The following is a 24,067-nucleotide window of genomic DNA, read 5'->3' as shown; positions in this document are numbered from 1 at the left end:
CGCTTTTTTTTTTAAGTTTCACATCGCTGCTGTCATAACAGTGGCCTGGACGTTGAATTAAAGTCTAATCTGTACATGCCCTAAGATTATTACAATGGAGAGTTTACACTTTAAATGCCATTTTATTATAAAAGAAATCTAGGTAAGACATTTCCAATGGTCTGGTGACCGTCTGCTCCTTACTGTGTTTCTCTCTGCTCGGACAATATGCGTGTCTGTGCCTTTTGCTGTGGGTGTGCTTCATGACTGAGACGAACATTCCTGTGGGACAGTAGTTAGGGCTGAGTAGATTAAAACGCCACAGGGACGTTTTGTGTAACTCAAGAAACGCACTCTGGCACACATTGTTGTCAACACACAGGTAGGAACCATAGACAGAAGAAGACACCCTTGGGAATATTTTACCTAGATTACTCTTATCATAAAATGGTATTTCAAGTGTAAACTCTCCATTGTAATTAAATTTGATCATGTACAGATTAGACTTTAATTCAGCGTCCAGGGTGCTACTAATACGATAACAGCTGCACAAGATTTCAAAGGAAAGGGGTACCATATGTTCTTCTTCTAGCAGTTGACAATCCAGATTGCTAAAGCACCTTCCACACATTCGATCTTAACATGACAACTAGCTTCGCTGAATTGGTGAAGGCAGCCATCTTCCTAATGTTCGCCTCATCCTTCTTCATGTAGGAAATGGCGGATTCGTTCACTCCCAAATGGCAGGCCACAGCCACATCTCTGGTCGCTGAAGCACTATACCTCTCCTATACTATGCTTACGAAATGAAAAAAAAAAACCCACAAAGTCGCGAATCCACATAATGGAAAAAAGTATATTGGAAACACAAAGTAGCGAGGATTTACTGTAATATACCACATATATATATATATATATATATATATATATATATATATATATATATATATATATATATATATATATATATATATGCCTTCCTGTGAGGAGTTTGCATGTTCTTCCCTTGCCCATGGGTTTTCTACAGGTACTCTGGTTTCCTCCCACAATCCCCAAAACATGCATAATAGGTATACTGGACACTCCAAACGTCCCTTAGGGGCGAAAGGTTGGTTGTTGGTGTGTGACTTGCGATTCCCCGGCAAACTGTCCAAAGGCAGCTGGGATAGGCACCAGTCGGTGACCATTGTGAGTACAAATGTTTAAGAACTTGGGAGAGTGGCTATACAAAACAAGGCTCAAAAGTGGTTTCGCATTGTGGTTTGCTCTTTAAATTTTTGATCTGCATAATGCATTATCTATATGGAGAAATTGCCTTGGCTCAGGCTGCACATGTTTTGGATATTCCTTTGTAAAATAAAAAAAAAAAAAAAGTTTTTTCTCTTCAAACTATTGGTTTCCAGTCAATTGCATGAAGACACAGAACCATTTTCACTCACTTTAACACTGTCACTGAGTGGGAATTGAACCCGCACTGCATTAACCCCAGTCAGACAAATGTATGACTCCACCATCATTAACTAATCTGCTGTATGTAACTAAATTCTATTGTGTTCCTTGTCCCTTGTGCCTTAATTGTGCGCTGCCTTTGGCATAGTTAACTCAAACAAGGGGTTGTGTGAGTTATGAACATCTGTGTCTGAAACCTCCTGGTGAGCTTTCATTATACAGCTTGACACTTTCTGTTTACTGACTTTTGTAAAAAGACCAACGCATTTTTTTGTCTTGAAATGATTTATTTAAGGTATTTTCTGTTACAGAAAGTACACTTACACTATCTATTAGGAATGCCAACCAAGTTTAAAAATGTATTATCTATGTTTCAAGCACAATCATAATTGTCAGTTTGTCTGCACTTGAGAACCTTGAGGAATGTTGCCATCTTATGGGAGTCTTTCTTGAAGCAGCTGAGTAAGATATAGTCCCTCATGACAGATTCCACCATGTCGGTTTGCATGTCGTATTGGAACAAGCCTTGTTCGCTGTAACTGGTCGTCAGTAAGCCCTCATTTAGCATCTGAACAGAAACATTTAAACAATCAATAGTTTATGTCCTGTCATGACTTGTCACTGCTATAAATAGATGAATACAAAAAAAATATTTTACATTATGTATTGTGAAACAATTTTCCGATCAAATATTAGAAATGGAATAATTTCCCGATTCATTAAATGACCTCCCATCCAATAAACTAATACATTAATACAATACAATAATTAAAATCATAAATTAATCAGAAGTTTGCTTTACGAATATGGAACGTCGTCCCACCTGGGGAACAATGGAGCAGATCTGAATAAGGCGTTCAACCGTGTTCCTCAGGATGTATTGTGAACAGTGCTTGTCATCACAATGTCACAATGTCATCACAAACCTTTAGACACGGCTATCCAATTCCTGTACCACCCTTTTTACATTTTGTCCCCGATTCTGTTCATTATCTTTATGGACAAAATTGATAGGCGCAGCAGGAGCATTGAGGGGGTCCAGTTTGGTGGTCTCAGCATTGCATCTCTGCTTTTTGCAGATGGTGTAGTGCTGGTGGCTTCCTCAAGCCGTGACTTCCAACTCTCCCTTGAGTGTTTCACAGCCGAATGTGAACATGTTGGCATGAAGATCAGCACCTGCAAATCTGGGCTGCAAGGAGCTTACTGTAAATGAGTTTCCGGAGAAGCTGGACAAAGTGGGTGGGGAAAGGAGTCTGTGCTTCCCTGCTAAACCTTCTGCCCCATTGACCCAAAACCAGATACGCAGTAGGTAATGGATGATGGATTTCCCTTTTTAATATCCAATATATTTTATACGAAGATGAATATATCGAATGACTTTTCGTCAGTTGGTCACCGACGTAAACTCATTTTGATGATGGACTGACAAATAACGGGAATACTAAAAAAAAAAAAAAAAAAAACTTTAAATGTCGGAATTGCATTTTTCATCCGTCGTTATAATCGTCAGGAGGATAGACACTACCTGCCCGCCACGCATCTTTTTGCTTCCTTAAATATAATTCAACTGAATTACATGACTATCTGCTATGTTGGAGCATTTTTATAGAACAAATTGTAGTCAGCCTGCAGCCAATATGACAATAATCGCTTTGGCTAGTGTTTCTTCAACCAGTGGAGAAACATGTTCAGTTGAGTGAATAAACAGAGATGGTTCAATTCGCTACTTGTCATCTTCAGCTATAACACAGCTGACTTTTACTGGAGATTTATTTGTAGTTGCTCCCTTTTTTAGTCCTGGCTTCAAAACTCGTATTGTACACAATCTCTTCGACCAAAAGTTAAACGTAAGGCTTCAAATTAAGTGTTAAGAATATTTTATATGTTATTTTGCTTTTTAAATGTGTTTTACATGAAGAAATTGCTTGCTAATTAGAGCATTCAGGGATACATTTTATCTGCAAGCGGTCACTCTTCGAAGCAACCGATGGATTCTGCATCCCAAATTGCATTCAGGTTTGTTTGGCGGGTTTGTAAAGGCGTTTTTTCTTTGTTTGTTTATTTGCTTGCTCGTTTGTTTTAGTTAATTCAACCTCAGAAATACTTTCTTTTACTAGTGTATGTGACGGATGATATTTAGACAAAAGTTAATGAAACCCTCTGTAGTTGTAGGGCAGGCAGTTATAAATGAGAACTGAGGTCCATCGTTTGAGTATCATGTAAAGCATGATATGCTATCCAGTGGACATGATTGGTTATTGCACTTTTAACCACTGTATTCCCTCAGATGTCAAATAATAAGCATGATGGCGTACAGCATTATAGTTTAGGGATAAACCCCTTAGCTGGCTTCGTTTTCATGATACACTTATGTTGTGTTTCAATTGCAGAGTAACTGTAGAACCACAGGCATGGTGTTAACTGTACGAGTAAGTGCAAAAACAGAACAAATAATTAGTTTGAGTGCAGACAGAAATAGACCACTCCCTGACAAATGAGAAATGGTGGCGCAAGGTTGGGCAAAAATGCACAGACGGATTGACTATTATAATTTCGTTTGACTTGAAAAAATGACAGACTGATGATGACGGAAGGGGGGCGGGGCGCTCTGATGAATGATGAATGTCGGACAAGCAAAAAAATATAAGTTGCCCATCTCTGAGGAAAAGTGTAACTATAACCATATAATAGGAAATAGGATGTGCCATATAGTAGGACAATGCATATGTCCCTAACATGTATGCTGAGTACAATATGATAAGCAATTAATTAAAAAATGTTTTTTAATGTATCAGTGGGATACATAAATAGATAAAAAAAAAAAGATAGGTGGATAGCATTTTTTTTTTCAAAATGTGTAAAAAAGGTTTCGTATGCATATTTTTTATGCATAAAGGGAAGCTCGTGGCGCAGTGAGCCTCACAGTTCAAGTCCACCTTGTTCCGGCCTTACTGTGTGGAGTTTGCATGTTCTCCCCGAGCCCATGTGGGTTCTTCCCGGGCACTCCGGCTTCCTCCCAAACTCCAAAAACATGCATGAAAGGTGAATTGGATGTAATAAATTGTCCTTAGGTGTGATTGGGTGCATGAATGGCTGTCTTTCTCTGTGTCCCCTGCAATTGGCTTACAACAAGTTTAGGGTGTCCCCCGCCTACTGCCGGAAGACAGCTGCGATAGGCACCAGCAAGCCTGCAACCGTTGTGAAGATAAGTGGCTCTAGTAAATGGACAGAAGGATGTAAGCATAAAATTGACTTCTGTCAAAAATATGCCTTTGTGATGTGTCAGACGTTTTATGATGGAAATCGTTTAGTCTCCAGAAATTTAGATATGAGCATTTCAAAGGTCAAACCACCTTGGGCCAGATTCTACTTGAAGAATCTTTCATTGCAATTTACATGACCTACCTTTTTGATGAGAACGACCACTCCATGTTCCAGACTGATGAGTTTGTCAGACATCCACTTGGTCGTATTGAGGAGCATTTCTGGCGCACCATCGTAGCGGTCCAATGTTGTCTGTAGGTATACCAAGGGCTCAATCCATGACTGGACCAGCATTAGCACAGAGTGGAGTAACCATTTGTCCTGGAAAACATGCATGATTTACTAGCTGTGCAACACAATTAACTGCCATTAAAAATAGGGTCGGGGCGTATAGATTTCAATACAAAATGCCCACACCATAACTCCCCAACCCCTTTTTCTCAAATTAACAATTGGAAGAGAGAAAAAGTGCTACTTTACTCAGCAGGAATGACATGATCAAGCTAGCTTCTCTGACCCTGTGGGATCCCCTGGTATACAAGATGTAGCATCTTAAGCGGTTATTTTACTATTTTACATTACTTTTTTTTGTATCAACCTAAGGGAAGTCATCTTCTAATTTTCCCCTCTTTTCAATGATTTCAGACAATATAGAGTGTGTCTACCCACTTATTATAAAACATACATATAGTTTTTTATTTTTATGATTTTTTATATATCTATAACTGTCAAACATATCTGTTCATTCTTGACCAGTCAGTAGTGCAACTAGCACAGCTAGCTAGCTATTTGAAAAAAAAAAATACATGAAAGCAAAGCATCAGTATAGCAAAGGCTTTTACTTACAGACATTTGCTGGACTTCGCCTATGGAGCTTGGAATGGGGATGGCCTTCGTAAGGCATGCATAGGCCTCTTGATTCCTCTGAAGTCGTAACGGATATGGAACAAATATGTCCTCCTGCATATGATGCAGACAGAGGTGGGAAGCATACTCTCTAAACAAGGAAGTTTCTTTAACAAAAAAAACGACAATGAAAAATTTCCAACATGTAGTCAACAAGGCCTTCACTAGTGTTCCAGCATGTTCTACTGCAAGTTCTACATGTCATTCTATCTTTGTGAGAATTTAAATGTCCATGTATTTCATTGAGCGACTTATTCAACATTATTGTTAAAAATGTTTGCTTTATAAAGATAATTTTTCACTTTGATGGATTAATTCAAACATTGATATGCCATACCCTATTAAGAATGAGCGGTTCAGATTGATGGATGGCTGGACATTGAAATATTGGATTATAATGGTTTAAAATATTGCCTAATAATTGCCTAATGATTAGCTGTCAAGCAGTCCAGAGTATACCCTGCCTGCCGCCTAATATCATTTGAATTAAGCTTTTGCGCAATAATTGTGAATTTTAATACCTTCCTATCAAATGTTTAATATAATCATACTGTAGATAAGGCTTGCCAATGTGTTTTTTTTTTATTTCTAATGTAGAATTTACAGAACTTTTATTAAATCGTCTGGGTTCGTATCTATTTGAGATGCAACCCACATATTTTAACTTGTGCTTATGGTGGTCCCCACTCCTGATGCAACTATTGAACATCTTAAGGTTGGTATTACAGTCGAACCTCTACATAGTGAACTTCAAGGGTCCGAGGAGAGAAGTTCACTATGAAGAGAGATTCACTTTATAGAGGTTTTCCTAAAATGTTCAGAATTCATTGATGAAATATGTGAATAATTTTTTAATAAATATGTAAATAATTTTATATATGTTTTTTTAAAAATAAATATGTAAATAAATGTACATTAAACAACTTAAGTTGTTTAAACACTAAAATCTAATGCGGTAAAACTAATGTAAAAACATTTTACATTGAACAAATATCTTTATTATTATTCCACAAGTCGCATTATCTCTTCTCTCTTCTTCAGAATGCCACATATCGCAGCAGGCGAAGCATCGTACTCCTTTGCAATGGCATTCTGCTTCACTCCACTCGCACACTTCCGAATTATGTCGCACTTCTCCTCCAACGACAAAGGCTTTCGCTTCCGACTTATAGATCTAGCATCCATACTTTTCACGGCAGATTCCGACATCTTAGAATTTTCGGAGGGATGACCAGCGGAGAAACGCATGCGCAGTGGACGGCGGACGAAGTGAAAATGCAAGAGAAAGTCGCGGCGCGCGAGAGCGGCTAGGCAGGGAGGAAATCCCGACAGTGCGCCCAATTTTACAACTTCACAATTTTCGATAAGTTCAGATATTCACAATATAGAGGTAGATGCTGTCAAGGGACTGACTAATAGCATCACTATGAAGAGATTATTCACTATGTGGAGTTTCACTATGAGGAGGTTTTACATACACGTCAAATATAGCTGTTTTGCAAGGGACCGTAAAGATTCGTTCACTATGAAGAGAGATTCACTTTGTAGAGGTTCACTATGGAGAGGTTCGACTGTACTTACAAACAATGAGCATGATTCTTCGGAGACGCGGGAGATGAGCTCGGCGTGCTGGATCACCCTGTCCAGAAGTTTCTCTTGTGAAATGGATAAACAGTAGGGGTGGATGACCTGGTCCTGGTCAGTACACTCAAGCAGGAAGCCGGCGCTAAGGAGGCAAGGCCATAAAAACACAGCCCATAGAGCTTCCTTTTTGCCTGAAAACAAACACAAACAATGCAGCTGGTATATTTACTGCTCTTCCATGATGGAACTGAAACAAGGAATTTTACAAATCAATCTTGAAAATGTGAAAATTGCTCTAGAAATTAAGTCAAAGTTTTGCATAAAAGCTTTTAAAAAAGTGTTTTCGAGCCTTGGTTTGGAAACACAAATTGTAATTTGGCCCGGACAGACTATATATATATATATATATATATATATATATATATATATATATATATATATATATATATATATATATATATATTTTTTTTTTATACTAATTTTTTCTTTTTTCGTTTGTGTCTTGAATCTTCAAGGAGCAAAGGCTTAAACACTGGACAGGACTGTCTCATCTGTATTTAGAGGTATAAAAAGTGTGCAGGAATAATGACCAATCATCCTGTGGATTCTTCTGTCCCTGAAGTCTTCAAGGTGGTGGCCATATGGGAGAGGTGAGGCTCTTTTATGCAGCCTGACCAGGCCATGAATACAAAAAAAGGTCATCTTGGCTAGGGTGGGCAAACTTACGTGTTTAACTGCCACCTTTGTGTTTTAAGTTGGAGAGAAGGGCGGTTTTATATTTCACTTTTTTGTTCCAAGTTTAAATGCATGTGCTTTTCAATATTAAATGGAACAATACTTTAAAAACACCTATTAAAATAATCTTAAAATGTTTGACACAAAATCCTAGTCAAAATCTTTTTGCCTTGTACTGATAATAAAGACCATATATATATATATATATATATATATATATATATATATATATATATATATATATATATATATATATATATATATATATATATATATATATATATACACACATACACACACGCAGTGGACCCCTGGTTTACGACGTCCCTGCCCTACGTTTTTTCACCTTACGACAAAGACGGCGCCATTTTTTTGTCCCCTCTTTATGCCGTCTTTTTTGCCTTATGGTACCAGGCGGTCAGTGTGCTCGCATGACTGTGCGAGTCTTTTTTTTTTTTTTTCTAATACAATTTTTTTTAAATATTCAAATTACAGACAATATCAAACATTGAACATTAACAATACACACAGTATACAAGAGCTACTACAAAAAGACAGTAGACCATAGTATATAGTCCTTTATAGAAATTATAAAGAATAAAATACATAAATTCAAAAATAAATAATCTATCAAGAAAGAAAAATTCATGTGTGAATATTGTCGTACAAAATTGATTTAACAATTCACCAACAAGAACAGTGACTGTGCGTGTGCACTCTGCGCTCGTACAAAATTGATTTAACAATTCACAAACAAGAACAGTGACTGTGCGAGTGCACTCTGCGCTCATATTTCTATACATGCATCACTGATTACTTCACTACAATACGCATCTACTATTGGTTGACGCACCGGAAACACTTAAATTGCCGGTCTGGTATTGGTCGGCGTCACTAGTTCCAAAATGGCGGAACATTAAAGTTTTGTTCTCCTGTGCGTGCTTACAAAAATGTATTTATAGTACATTTTAGTGCTTAATTCAAACTTTAACTGGTTAGCCATGGGTCCAAAGAATGCTAGTGATGTTAAAGAGAGAAATAAGAAGATGATTTATATGGAAATGAAGCTGGAGATAATCAAGAAACATGAAGAAGGCTAAGCTAGCCAAGCCTAGGCTAGCCTACCTTCACTATGGAATATGGCCATAAATTGCTCAAAGGTAAATAAATCCTTTATATATTTATATATTTTATATACTTTATATATTTATTATTTATTGTATTTATATATTTATGATATTTAATTGTATGCATGTATATCATATATAAGTAGCACTTACTATGATTTTGATACCAATTTTTAATATGCATATACAATGTTTATGTTTTTACCTGGGGTTTTACATGCATTAGCTAAGAAACATAGGTTTGTATAGCCCGTGATACAGTGAATTTGCGTTGCGAATTTGCGATGTTCAGGCACTTTAATTCACTTTTACTTTTTGCTGCTTACACAAACCTTTAATCTACATAAATGCTGTAAAAAAAAAAAAAAGATGAAAGTTGGCTCATATTGCTTTTTCATTTTGTCAATTTTAAAAAGGATACAGTTTCAGGTATACTTATACAATTTTTATAGATAATATTGGCCGGTGTGTAAGTGGGAGGCGCAGACAGATTTAGGTTTTTTTTTTTTTTTTTTTTTTTTTTTGTATATCAGTCAATGGCTACCTTCTGACCATTTGCAATCTAGACAGGTGACTCAGATTATGACTAAAACAGCAGGAGATTTTGTCTAACCTTGATGACGGCTTTTCTTGTGTTTTCCAGGATTAGAAGTAGCATCTGGTGGGTATCATGTTGCTGGATTCAGCATCAGTCATGGTGCATATTTACACATTTTAAAGATATTCACACTTCAAGTTGACTTCACTCACTACGGCCATTTATTTAAATATTAAAAAAAAATTCTATCCACCTCACCTCCTACATGGCAGGTGTGCACTCCTTATTTTTTTTTTTTTCCCAAGAAGAAATCTTTCAGTTCTGATTATTTTCATGGCCATTTTTTACATCCATCTATTTTGTGGTGATTATCCTAATACTAAACTTTCATAATAATTTCATCGAGCCATTCCAAAAAAAAACCCAAAAACATTTTTGTACAAAAAAAAAAACATATTTTTGTCCAAATAATAAATTAATGACTAATTTCTTTTTCATGAACAATGAATACCGTTCTAAACACATTTTATTACTTACTGTTAACTTATATGTATAACAATTCATGTACTAAGGGATCAGGTAAGAGCCAATCACAGCGAGGCATGATAATGGACATTCATTCCCCTAGTGTAATCAAATATAATTCCCATCTGCAAGCATTTAGGAATAAAAGCAGGGTGCCGTTTTGAATCTCTCCCTGTTTAGACTATCTACCTATCTACAGTAATTTTTAGCCTCCTAATGCTTTTTTTTTTTTGCATCTATCAAGAGCAACATCCCAAATCGGGGCGAGATTGACACTGAGGGGTGTTAGAGTATAATTAGTACATTAGTAAGTACATTAAAAATTATTATCAAATTAATAAATGCCAAACTATTACCTTTTTTAAAAATGAAAATGGCAAACTAAATTTAGTAAACCTTTAAGGGTGTTGAATGAGACTGTATCAATCCAAACTTAATAATATTTTTTACTGAGGTGACCCACAAGCAAGAGACACTAGATGTGTGTAGGGAGTAGATGTATGACTTGACCTTAAAACATTATCAAGTCAAAATAAATGAGTGCTCTTCAATTATATTTTGCAAAGCCCCCGAGAAAAGAGGAAAAAGCCCCCCCGGCTGACCATAAATAAGCTTATTATCTTTAAAATATTATACGTTTAAATAAAACTGTATGCTTTTTATCACTGACACCAACCATGATTCCCCAAATATAAGATGTACTTTTTCCCCAAATATGAAGGCCAAAAGTATGGGTGTATTCTATAAGCAGTAACTTTTTTTTTTTTCGACAGCCTTCAAGGAAGATTGATTTGTCAGCCATGTAAATTGAGTTTTGACACTCAGTTGTCCATTTTCACATGGGCCATATTTTACAACAATTAATGTGGCAGGATGAAGGGGGACGTTAGTCACAAAAGCTCATGTTCGCTGATGTTGTTACATCATTGTTTTTAATAAAAGAAGCAAGCAGGCTGAACTACCGTCCGAATCCATCTTTGTTCACACACAGGAATATTACTAAGGCCTTGTCCACATGTAACAATCCCCAAAGTCTCTCCCTCATTGTTGTTTATTTAAAAAAAGTTGTGTCTATATTAAACTGCATTGTGCAGTTTAAAATTTGTGTACAAGCATGCCAAGTCGCTAGGTGGCAGTAATGTCGCAAATTCTGTCCTATCAGAAAGAACATCCGCCTCTGACGTAATTGGTATTCGTGTCTTCGGCAGGAAAAAGAGTAGCGTGATGACGCAAAACTCCATTGAAGCTGGTCACACACAAACATGAAACCGGAGGCTTTATGTAAAAGACTTTTAGACAAATGTGACCTTTGCTGCAGGCTTGTTTTTGCTGTAGTGAATTTCAGTGCTAAGCAAATGCATAGAAAAAAAATTCATATTATGCAACGGGGATTTTTTTGTTACGAGGGGAAGCAAGAAAGAGGGAAAGGCTTCTAAGCATGTTTTTTTTTTTTTTTTTGTATTTTTGCACATGCAGGTTTTGTTGTTGTTGAGGAGGTTTACTGCAGCTGGGGAATTACAGGACTTTTTTTTATGACTTTCCAGTTGGTGGGCTCACCTGCCCGGTGGCAATTGCATGGATATAATATCATATATATATATATATATATATATATATATATATATATATATATATATATATATATATATATATATATATATATATTACAGTGGTACCTCGGTACTCGACCATAATCCGTTCTGAGGTGGTGGTCGAGCACCGATTTGTTCGAACACCGAAAGCAATTTTCCCATAAGAAATAATGGAAAGTATGTGTGCACAAGTAAATGTGCACAAGCAGTACATGATAAAGATAAAGATAAATAAAGCATTATAAACCATTTTGTATAATTTACTTACGTTTTGGAGAGTGGTTGATGGCATACAGGAATGGATGTGGAGAGGACGGGAGGGAGTTACTCCTTCCATGATGACGCTAGCTAACTGCGACGCGAGGTACACCGCGTTCATATTTTGCTATAATTTCCTTCTTCGGTTCAATAGTGGTCCTCATTGTTTTCCTCTTTGCCTTCCCCTTATCACTGTCTTTCTTTGGACCCATTATTAAGGGCTAGAGCAACACGAAAAAGTTTAAATCCGGGAAGAAATACTCGAACAAACGTCTTACTCCGCTGGCGGTCTGAGTTGAACTGGCGCTTACCCGCTGGCCGAGAAGGGCCGAGGAGCGCGTTCGGGTCGGCTCGGCTCGGCTCGGCTAGGCTCGGCTAGTCGAGCACCGAAAATCTGTTTGAGGTCCGATGCATTATCTACTTGAATTTTTTGGTCGAGCACCGATTTGGTCGAGTATAGAGGCGGTCGAGTACCGAGGTACCACTGTATATATATATATATATATATATATATATATATATATATATATATATATAAATATATATATATATATATATATATATATATATATATATATATATATATATATATATATATATATATACACACACATACACACACACAAACACACTTGCGTGAACAATGCAGCGACAAGGAATCCGAGTGACAAGTAACTCTGGTGGTCCGCCGCTGTTCATAGAACCGCTGTTACATACGTAACTGTTGTTCTATTTCGCCCCTGCAGACTGTCAGAGACAGCGCTAAAAGTACGGAATGATGAATAAAAGTGAGATCACGAGGAGACCCCGACACTCACCTCAACCTTACACAGACACGCCCGAAGAGCCCGAGAATGGGGGGCAGCCACACAGTAGAACCTGGCAAAAGTGCCAGGGGATGACCAGAAGTAGCAGCACAAACATCCTCCAAGGGAACCCCTTTCAGTACAGCCCAAGGCAACCCTATACACTTGACCACGCGACAGAACACGGTAACGACCACAGAGGCAGGAAACCGAGAAGGATCAGAACTGGCCAAAGCTCTGTCATGGTCGGAGAGCTGCACACGGGCACAAAAAAAGTCCCATGGACTATAGGGAAGTCCCGCAAAGTATGCTTGGGGGACTCAGTTAAAGAGGACCGAGACAACCACAGAAGGCGGTGCAAACGCACCAAGTAGGACATCGCCCACCCGTGGTCCCTTGTGATAAGGACAAAAGCATGTAGACAGGCTTCACCAAACGACAAAACTGACTCAATATCTTCTTTCCGCGCCACAGCCATGGCAGCGAACAGCAGGTGCGAGACAGAGTTGCCAATGCCAGCCAAGCGCGCACATGCATTGTAGGCCTTTGCAATGAGGTCATCCGCCATGCGACCTTGTATGTTAGGACAACGCCATGTGCGCCAAGCAAGCTTGTCTGGTGACAAGAGCAAGGAAGTGACATCCTCCTCCACAACAGGCATGTGGCCTAACCCAATCTTAGCAGCATCCTGCAACGCCACCATTGTATGCCCGTCAGAAGTAAGGTGGGCAAAAGCACTCTAATCGGCCCAACAGGGCAGCAAGTGATCTAAATAATGCCCACACTGTAGGACAGTGAAGGCAGCAGAAAGGCGGCCATGCCGGAAAAAGGGATTTCTCTGGGAAGAATGGGGACAAGGAAATCCACCTGAAGCTCTTGCAAAGCAGAGCGGCAAAAGAGACACAAGTGAATCCGCATCACCCAATACGGTGAGCGACATGCCCCTCTCAGAAAGAGGGGATGCACAGTGGAGTCCTTGGAATCGAAAGCAGACTAACGAAAGCATGAGTCGAAAGACAGAGAAATGGCATCAACATCCCTGTAAAGGTCCGGTGCAACAGCGCCTTGAAAAGAGGACGGCTCACCGAAAGCCAAGGCTCAGCCGGCAGGGGCAACGGACGTAGCCTTGTTGGACTCCAAAGAACCGGTCGCATCATCCACGGCCACACTCACCTGCGGCAAAGAGGCCATGTCACCGTGTGCTGATTCTGAGTCGAGGCAATGCAAAACGCGGCCACCCCGTGAATCCACCAGCCAACGCGACAGCCACAATTGGAGCACAGCACAGAGGCCTTCATACGACCAAGACAAGTTCAACAAAAACTGTCAAGGCAAGATCCGGTGCGGGACGCAACCACTGCAAGCTGGAGACAGGCAAGAGACACGGGACCGAGAACAGAGGCGAGACACCACAGATCGGCGAGAGGAACAAGCCACAAAGACCGCAACGAGTGCATAACATAGCCGGTACAGCGGAAGATGAACAATAGCAAGCAGTCAGTACGTGTGTGTAGCGCAAGCGACGTGGCAAAGGCGGGACTGGGGCAAGGACGGATGACACACGCAGCCGCGACAGCAAAAGCTGGTGGGTGATCAGGCAACACAAACAGCTGCGGAAACTTCACAGCCAGGCAAAAACAAAGCACAACTTTATGGCGAGCGGGCACACGTCAGGCCATGAACACTATTAAAAGCTTGCGTTACCAGGTTTTAACGCCGGAGTTGTAACCAACAAAAAATGCCGAAAATCACAAAAGAAAAAGACAGCAGAAAGTGGTAGCACACAAATAAAACACAGTTCACCTTGTGAAGCAAAGCCACAGCAAACCTTGCGCAGCAGCAAAACAAATGAGTATCAACCAACACAAGCTTCGCAGCCACCAGAGGGCGGAGAGTACTGCAACCCTGACGGACACCTTCAACGGGCTACAAGCGATGAAAGGAAATAAATAAACCGCAAAAAGCGCGGCACTCAAATAGCATGCAAACCAACGCGTGAGAAGTTTCTGAGAGACAGACTACTGTGTGACGTTGCCTTATATATGTCCCCGGTGTCATATACATGACGTTTTTGATGGTATGCATTCTCGTCTTGTGCTTGCACGAAGGCTTATTTCGTGCTTTTAGCACCGCCTCTGGCGGTCATCTGGGGCGAAATAGAACGGATGCATACTATATCAAATTAGAGGTAGCCTACTGTATACGTAACCATTTTAAACCTTCCAAATAGCATATTATGTATTTCTCATTTGAATTAATGCTATTCAAACACGTGGATAAAAAAAATGTTAACCAATAACAATGACAAGACTTACAAATTCGTCATTTCCGACGTGGATCAAACTGGTAGCCTTTCGTATTACCCAGTGTGGCATGAGTGGCTAAAGCTGCCTCCTGGTGGCAGATGTTGCACCCTGCACCTCACAGCGGTTGCCAATTTACAATCAAGGCCCCGCTATAAAGCACAGTAATGCTTGAGCCCTCTACTGATCCTTTGGCTTGGAGGTTCACCCACTTCCTGGGTACCTCCAATGGCATCCGTCAAAATTACTGAAGGCTGTTTTTAAAGTAAGGCCCTCAGTGACACGACGCAGTAAAACGGCTTTATTAAAACCCAGCGTGATCTGCATCACAGCCGAATGAGCGGCTGTGTTCCTGTCTTTCCCGTGACTTAAGTATCTGCTCTACAGGGGACATTGAACATTGTAGACGCTGCTACTGTGTTGTAGTTGGCTCTACGAGACCTTCACATCCGAGCGGTGTTCGCCTGGCACGGCCGAATTGTGCCCCACGTCTCAGCCGCCCACCTCCGTGGATTCCCAGGCGGGGGCTAGCGCCCTCTCCACCCGTTCGGACTGTGATTTCTTTTATTGTTGGACTTTTAACGCCCGTTTTGGGTTGATTTTAGTAATAAGCAGTTGTTTATTTACTGCTATTTATTTACTGGCTTTTGAATTTCTTTTACAGTGCTGGAGCCTTCCTTCCGGCATCACTGGATGAGGTCTTCCAATCTCAGTGTTGGTGATCTTATTTTCTCTTGTGTTCACAAGTGTGTGTCTGTGCGTGTGTATTTCAGTAGGTTGTGGTATTTATTGATTGGAAGTGCCTCTGCCTTTCCAGTGCACCGGACAAGAACATTCCAGCCTTGTTTAAGTATTGTTTTTAATTGTTGTTTTTAAAAAGACTACAATACAAATATTGGAACTACACTTCTGCCTCGTTGCCGCACAGGTACCGAAGAAGTAGGTCTCAGTTTCAAAAAGGTCAGTGATCGCTCACTCACCCTATACTTATAATACAAACAAGAAGAAATGTTTCTTCTTCTTTCCACGGTAGTAAGTACCTTAGGGTTCCATCTCAAAACTTGATCTTTTCATGCTGTCAGGAGACAGGCACACCAATATTTGTTTATGCTATTTACAGTCTCAATCAACTTGTCATTTGGTGTTGTTAGAACCAAATTTAGTGTTCCAGTTGATTACGTATAAGAAGAACAAGACTTCATCTGGGACCGCCACTAAGAGGTAACAAATGAAAGTGCGACACTGAGCCATTATGATTTTGCCCCAAGCTTAATTATCGTCTCCCTTCGCTAAGACGTACGACTTTCTCCTTTCAACATAATATTGCTTTAATTGGGCTCCATTATTTTCTGTTTACAAACCTCTCTCCCTTGGGGACACACGCAGATCTCACCTGCATGTAAAAAAACAATTATGCATTCATCCATCTCCACTTGTGCGGGTTCCTCTGAGATTTAGAAGCGCTATAGTACGAGGGCTGCCTTGCATCTTGATTTGTCTTTTTTTGGGGGGGGTCTATTTTGACAGGTCCCAAGCATAAAGAGAGCAGACATAGACTTAAAATTTCAAAACGGTCATGTCTCCTTGCTAGTCACACCAGACAACAAATTCAAGCACACAACCAAGGTGATGCTGGTGTGTAGCAAAGCATCTGGCAGCAATTGTGCTTGGTATTAGATATGGAAATATGACGCATGCATATACTGAGGGAAAAATTTGTGTGGGCAGAGATACAGCTACTTTCAATCACAACTGAAGTTCACCCCAAAGTGCACTTAGTACTTCACCTGTTTCTTAAGCTCAGGCTGTTTTACTGTATTTTATTAGTCTGCCCCTCTCTTCCTTGCTGTCTGAATCAAACTGCATTTCGGCCTGCTATTAACAAAAAAACAAGATGGCAAGATGGCAGCTCAGAAATCAGTCACATAAAATGTAATGTGAAATGTTGATTCACCTTTAATTGAGAGGTCTGAAACCATTTTGGTTTGCCATTTGTCATGGAAACCTTAGGTCACAAAGCAGTCTGAAATCATAGAACAACCCCAGTCACCATCCATGCTGTTATAGCACTATTGTAAAAAATGTGAAAACCAGGGTATATAAGTTAAGTGTTGAAGTTAATTGTGGTATTTTGGTCCTCATATTAATTGGACACAGATAGTTGCCTTGAATCGTCTAACTTCCCATCATAAAAGAATAAAACAGAAACAACTGTTTCTACAGTGGAAGCTTGTCTGGAAGCTGGTTGGGGGAAAACTTGAAAAATTGATATTGATCTGATCTTTGTATTTTGATACCATATGAAGGATACAGTTACAAAAAAAAGTGAGGGTTGTGGGGGGGGGGGGGGGGGGGGTGATCAGTTCTCATAAAGATTGAAATTGAAAAATATATAGTGATCCAGATATAAGATATAGTATTATGACCCTTTAAACAGTAACTTAAAAATGTGTGTTTTTTTATTTTTTATTTTTTTATTCAACACTATTTGAGGAAGGTTGATCTGTCAGCTACATAAGCCGAGTTTTAATGCACATAAGTGCATTTTTTGTTTTGTGGCCATATTGTTACTTACAATAATGACTGTTACCGTAACAGATACACAAACCTGCACAGCAAAAGAAAAAAAAACTATAAAAAAAAATATATATATATATATATATATATATATATATATATATATATATATATATATATATATATATATATATATATATATATAAAATCATGAGAAGGGGGCAATTCATCTCCCCTAAACTAGGTTTAACGACTACAGGTAAATTATGTGCAAATTACAAATACATACCATTGAAGCAATTCAGTATAAACTAAAGGACATGCACCCGGGTATCTATAAATATATATATATAAAATCATGAGAAGGGGGCAATTCATCTCCCCTAAACTTGGTTTAACGACTCTACAGGTAAATTATGTGCAAATTACAAATACATACCATTGAAGCAATTCAGTATAAACTAAAGGACATGCACCCGGGTATCTATTTTGGACAGAAAAGCACATTAGCCATTAAGTACAGATTACATATAAATTATAATAGTAGATTCAAAGGCTAAGCAAACCGTTTTAGAGAGGTGGTTGTGATATGAAGAAAATGATGATGGATGCTACATGTAAGTTCATGTTCATTCTTGTTTGAATAATTTACATATATATATATATATATACACACACACACACACACACACACACACACACACACAGTGGAACCCCGTGTTACAGCGTCCCCGACTTATGTTATTTTCATGTCGCAACGTGGAATACTGAGATTTTACATCCCCTCCTCTGGTCTGCTATCGGTTGGCATCTCCTCACGGAGATGGTGGTCTGCTTTTGGTCGGCCTCAACTTTTTCCAAAATGGCTGAACGGTAAAGCTTTGTTTGATTGTGAGTGGTTAGAAAACAGTATTCATAGTGCATATTATATCAAATAATTCACAACGTCCTTTCTCCAGCCTGGCCAACAGAACCACCTACTGACTAGGTATATTTTCCAGCTGCAGTTCGGATTTCTGGTACCACTAACCGTTTATCCTCCAGGCAGTCAACGTGCCCGGCTCCTGCTGCTTGCTGAACTCGCTCCGCCAGCTCCCATTGAAGGGCTCAGAGGACCTGGTCTCCCGGGATGATGGTCTCAGGTGGGTTTTCGCAGGTGGTGTCCTCATGTACGCGGAACAGAGCGTCCGGTTTGTCATTTTTTGAACCTGGTCAGAAGGTGATAACATAATTGAAGCGCGTGAGGAATGGCACCCACCAGTCTTGCCGTGGGTTCAGGCAACATGTGGTGTGGAGATAGGCTAGATTCTTATGGTCAGAGAAAATAGTGAAAGGCCGCTGCGTGCTCTCTAGCCAGTGGCTCAGTTCCTCCAATGCCAGGATGACTGCCAGGAGTTGTCGGTTGGCCATGTCATAGTTTCATTCTGCTGGCGAGAGACGACGTGAGAAGAATGAAAATGGGTTAGCTTGCCATTCTCAGGCGATGGCTAGGACAGAATTGTGCCTACCCCCGAGTTGGACGCATCAACCTCAACCGTGAACGGAAGCTTGGGTTTCAGGTGCAAGAGAACAGGGGACCTTGTGAACCTAGTCTTAAGATGACAAAAAGCGTCCTTGGCCCTGGAGCCCCACGTGAAGGGTACCTTGCTCGAAGTGAGTTTTGTCAGGGGTTCAGTCAACATAGTATAGTTGCGGATTAAGTGCCTTTAGAAATTAGCAAACACCAGGAATCTTCATAGTTGTTTTCTTAATTTAGGAAAAGGTCATTCAACCACAGCCTGGATTTTGACTGAATTGGCTCACTGCTGGTCCTTCTCCACAATGAATCAGAGAAACGAGACCAAGGACAGGTGGAAGTCACATTTGTCTGCCTTGACGAACAGCTGGTTCTCCAGCAGGCGCTGCAGGACCAAGCGGACATGCTGCCGGTGATCCTGCAGGGTTTTGAAGAAGATCAATATGTCCTCTAAATACACAAAGCAGAACAGGTTGATCATGTCGCGCAAGATGTCGTTATCCATGTTCTGGAACACGGCGGGTGCATGCATCTAAATTGATTTCCTCACGTTTTGGAACGGTGAGCGGGACAACTGCAAACTCCGCGGCTCGAAGACAGTGTGCATGACAGAAGGGACTCCACCAGGTGATAACTGGCTTGGTTCAATTGATACTCGGGTTATGTAAGTCTACCCACGGTAACCCTAGAAGCACAGCTTAATTTGCTCACGGTGATTTCCCAATACTATGAGCGAAACTGGACATGTCTGATGGGTCAGTACCGCCAACGGGCGCCCAACTAGGTCGTTAACCTGTTTAGGAACATCTAAAAGGATCAGGAAAAATTCCAAGGCTTTAGCCTCGGTAAAGTCAATGAAGTTGTCATTGGCCCCGGACTCAACCAGCGCGGTGTCGTCTGTCAGCGTAGACGACCTCCCCCGTGAGCTGCAACCGTTTGCATATGGTTCTGTCCATCACACCTGACCTGATGTCTCGGATGTGCTCACTGGTGTTCGGGAATGCCTCCTGGTGAGCAGCCCGGTGAGTAGAAGTGAAGTCCGGCCGCTCCGTGCAGGCAGCGATGAGGTGAGGCGCCCCCCGCTAATTTGTATCGGCCCACCACCAACCGCAGTCCCGGCAGGTGCCGGCACTGGGCCGTTGGTGTTCCTCTCTCGGTTGGCGATGTCCCCGCATGGGGGCATGTCGATGGCCACCCATTCAGCGACCCTCTCTCTCTCCCATTCCCGCAACCGATTGTCTAGCTGGATGGCCAGAGCGATCAGCTACTCGACGGTGGTGGTCTCGTCTCAGGTGGCGAGCTTGTTCTTTAACTTGGGATGGAGCCCCCTGTAAAAGAGCCTACGTAGTGCTGTCTCCCCAAAGACACTCTCCATGGCAAAGATGCAGAACTTCCCTGAATACTTAGCCACGCTGCGGTTGCCTTGTTTAATGTCCAAGAGCTGATCTCCGGCCTCGCAATCACATACTGGCAATCACATTAAGGCCCGTGATAGGGGTTGATGCAATGTAATTTCTGCCCTGTGCTCTAAATGTCAAAGTGAATAAATTCAATTCAATATATGTATGAGTACACATTTACATATGTGTGTGTGTGTGTGTGTGTTGGGGGGGGGGGTCTACTTTCAGTTCCATAAATTGATGATGAGTCATTAGCTTTTTCTTGACTTGTATGAATGATTGGATGGGTTATGTGCTAATAAAAGTCACCATATTTGTGTTTGACAGGCTACATGTACATATGTTTCATGTGTCACCCTGAAATATGCAGATTTGGCTGGGAATTTACTGGATATTCAAGCATCATTATTCAAAGACAAAGATAATAAGTATAGTAATTCACACATCTGGATTGTAAACACTGGTGTCTGTAACCCAGTTTTCCAACCACACCGGAATCAATTATTGTAATATATAATATGGTAAATAATATACATTCTAATCAGAAGACGAATGGCAGTTTCTATTTTGTGGAACAGGTTAACACTGGCAAGACATGATTAGTATTGTATCACAATGGCCCAACCCCCACCTCTCCTAAAATCTAGAACATTTACTTGTGATCCCTAAGCTTGGGCTTCTACAGTATTCCAAGGCTCAATGCCAAAACGAACTTTTCTGACAGGCATTGCCTTTGTTCACTGACATTTTACAGGAAAGGGGTAGCATTCACTATCTGTGTATTCATAGAATTATCCCATTTGGAGGGAGATGAAGGTGAATAGGAAGAAGATGGCATCATTCGCATTATGCTGTATATTTGTTGCTAAGACCAAAACACAAGATAAAGCACTGATCTGTTTGTAAAAGAAATCCATATGATGAACTAGCAAAGGAGAAGGTGAACCATCAGTGGAAGACATTAGACTATTATGAATGCTCAAAATGACACTGAAAACGTGATATTTTTCAAATGTCAGGGACATCAAAGTAAAATCACAGTTTAAGGTGGATTATGGTGCGACTATTGAGACACATTGGCTATTTTGCTATTAGTTAATCGGCATTTTAGTTTGTCTTTGATGCAGGATGCTCTTGTGTTGGCGGCCTTTGGAATAAAGACATTAAACACGGGTATAAAATTGAGGAACGACAGTATGAACATTATCACGGTGCTTTGAAGACGATATTTCAATAGAATCTATAAAAGTCCCTGAAAGATGCAGAAAAACCTGTGACACAAACAAGTTGTAGTTAAGCATAATGCCACTGGGTGATGCTAAAATCCTGCACTTATGTTTGACCGAATCCACCATTGGTAGCACATAGTGAAGTTGAGGAAGGACTTGAGCTAATAGGAAATATAGGACATAATGAAAGGGGAAGATTATAAAACTAATATAAACACACACACACACACACACACACACACACACACACACACACACGCAAAATAAAATAACTACAACACAGTAGAGATATAATTACAGATGCAATGACCTGAATAAATTATAGTTTACACAAAGTAAGAGGCCTTAGTTTTGAAATCAGTATCACTTTTATGTGCATGCGAGCATGCGTTTGCGTGTATGTGTGCTTTTGGCAACATTGATTTCTTAACATGCTAAAGCTTTCATAGTAACACGGATATTCAATCCATATAAGTACATAAGTAATTTTTACCTTTATTATTTACTCCCAATTTCCCACACAGGCGGGGGTGGGGGATGGGTGCGGGGGTGGGGGGGGGGGGGGGGGGTAGGGGCTGTTAAGCTTTGTGAAAAAAAGCAGAAGGTAGAGAGAGACTCAGGGCCCTTTCTTCGTGATCAGGAGCAGGTCTAAAGATAGGCGAGGCACAGACATAGTTGGAGTGGGGCCGGACTAGGATTTGGAAAATTGGTAGACTGGCACAGCTTGGTGCATTTAGACGGAGGCAATGTGTGCTATGCGCATCAAAGCAGCCGATTCCTATTGGGCAATCGGAGCGGCACTTCTCTATGCCTCTTAACCCTTTACTTGGCACAGCGAGCGCTTTCGGCCCTAGTCTGAACAGGCAAAACGTCTGAAAGCGTCCATAACAGCCATTGCTTAAATTGTAAGTTACCCTGAATTTCTCTAAAATCCTGTGTATTCTTGTCTATTTAGGGCTTAAAAATAGAAAAACACATGCCTATTAATGGCCGTTTTTGCCTGGTTAGACTACTGTTCGAAAGCAGCCTCTGTGCCCAGTAAAGGGTGAAATGAGTTGCACAAATAACTCGCACAAAATGCCAGATATGGTGGCGAATGGGAGGACATCCAATTCCAACCAAAAAAAGCATGCATGATAGTAGACCTTGTCAGACAGGCGATGTCAAATAGGCCTCGGAGTATGGGACAATTATTGTAGCAATCATATTTACAAATGCGTATTTCAATCCACAAATGTCTAAAAAGAGTCCGCGTTCATAACCGCAGTCACAAATGCGTAACGGGAATCCACAAATGCGTTATGAGATTCGCAAAGGTGCAACGAAGATCCACAAATGCACGATTGACGTCATAAATGCGAAAACAAGAATCCACAAATGTGCGGCTTGAAGTTACAAATGCGCAATGGAAGTCACAATTGCGCAACGAAAATCCACAAATGGTAAGGAGAATCCACAAATGTCTAATGAGCATCATGAATGTGTACATTCAGTTGTATGTATAAACACATGATCGATTAAACAGATAGATCTATAATCAGGGTTTATGATTTCAAATTAATCTTTAAAGGTAATTTAATACAGTTGGTCCCCTTGATTGGCTGTATTCTTATATGTGACTTTTACTACAGTACTGCCACACAGAAGTCACAAATGCTTGTCTGGAGGGTTGTGTATCGCGCCATAGCAACTCTTTCAGACCACCAAAGGCACCAGTTTTGCTGACCAAGTAATCTAACGTGTTGGTTTGGATTTTGTTTTTTAAAAAAAATAAATAAATAAAAAAAATCATGGAAACATCTATCACATGGGTAATTAACATGTATTATTATATATTATTATAACATTATTTCTTAAAATTGGATCCCATGTAAGAATCAAAGGAAAGTAAGAAATGTGTGTGTATGAGTGTGTATATGTGTGTGAGAGCGAGTGCGACAGAGCCCTCGATAAGTGTGTGCTCGCAGATTGTTTGAGTATTTTGCTGGACACTAAACAAACATGTTTGATTGCTTTGACAACAAGTCTGCAACCAATTTTTGAATTTTTAGTGGTACTAGTAGCTTTGGTCTGCATCATTATTATGGCGCCACACACAACTCTCCAGATTAACACTTATGAGTTATATGTGTCAATTGAGTAATCGTAGTCCAGTATTTTTATAGTTAAGAAGGCCACTGGTCTCATTTGGCGTAAACCTCTATCAACACAGAATGCCATACAGTTGCTACTTAGAACAAGCCAAGGCATTCATGTCACCTGCCTCTTCAATTAATAGCCTACTCATGATATCATATACACCAGAATGTCCAAAGTCCGGCCCGGGGGCCAAATGCGGC

General features: G+C 40.2%; 1 protein-coding gene across 1 annotated transcript; it reads right to left on the bottom strand.

Moving 5' to 3' along the window:
- Positions 1-1,694: 1,694 nt before the first annotated feature.
- On the bottom strand, positions 1,695-7,903 carry smtla (somatolactin alpha). The gene is made up of 5 exons (XM_088428133.1): positions 7,773-7,903; positions 7,180-7,373; positions 5,539-5,652; positions 4,834-5,013; positions 1,695-1,996 (listed from the first exon to the last, which is right to left on the bottom strand). Exons 1-5 carry the CDS (start codon positions 7,882-7,884, stop codon positions 1,802-1,804), a joined length of 795 nt encoding a protein of 264 aa, XP_088284259.1. The 5' UTR covers positions 7,885-7,903; the 3' UTR covers positions 1,695-1,801.
- Between the last annotated feature and the right edge of the window lie 16,164 nt (positions 7,904-24,067).

This window comes from Hippichthys cyanospilos, chromosome 11 (genome assembly GCF_059441005.1).
Source record: "Hippichthys cyanospilos isolate Australia breed blue-spotted pipefish chromosome 11, RoL_Hcya_1.0, whole genome shotgun sequence".
Lineage (NCBI taxonomy): Eukaryota > Metazoa > Chordata > Actinopteri > Syngnathiformes > Syngnathidae > Hippichthys > Hippichthys cyanospilos.
Note: the sequence above shows the minus strand (reverse complement) of the source record. Positions and strands in the feature narration are given on the sequence as shown.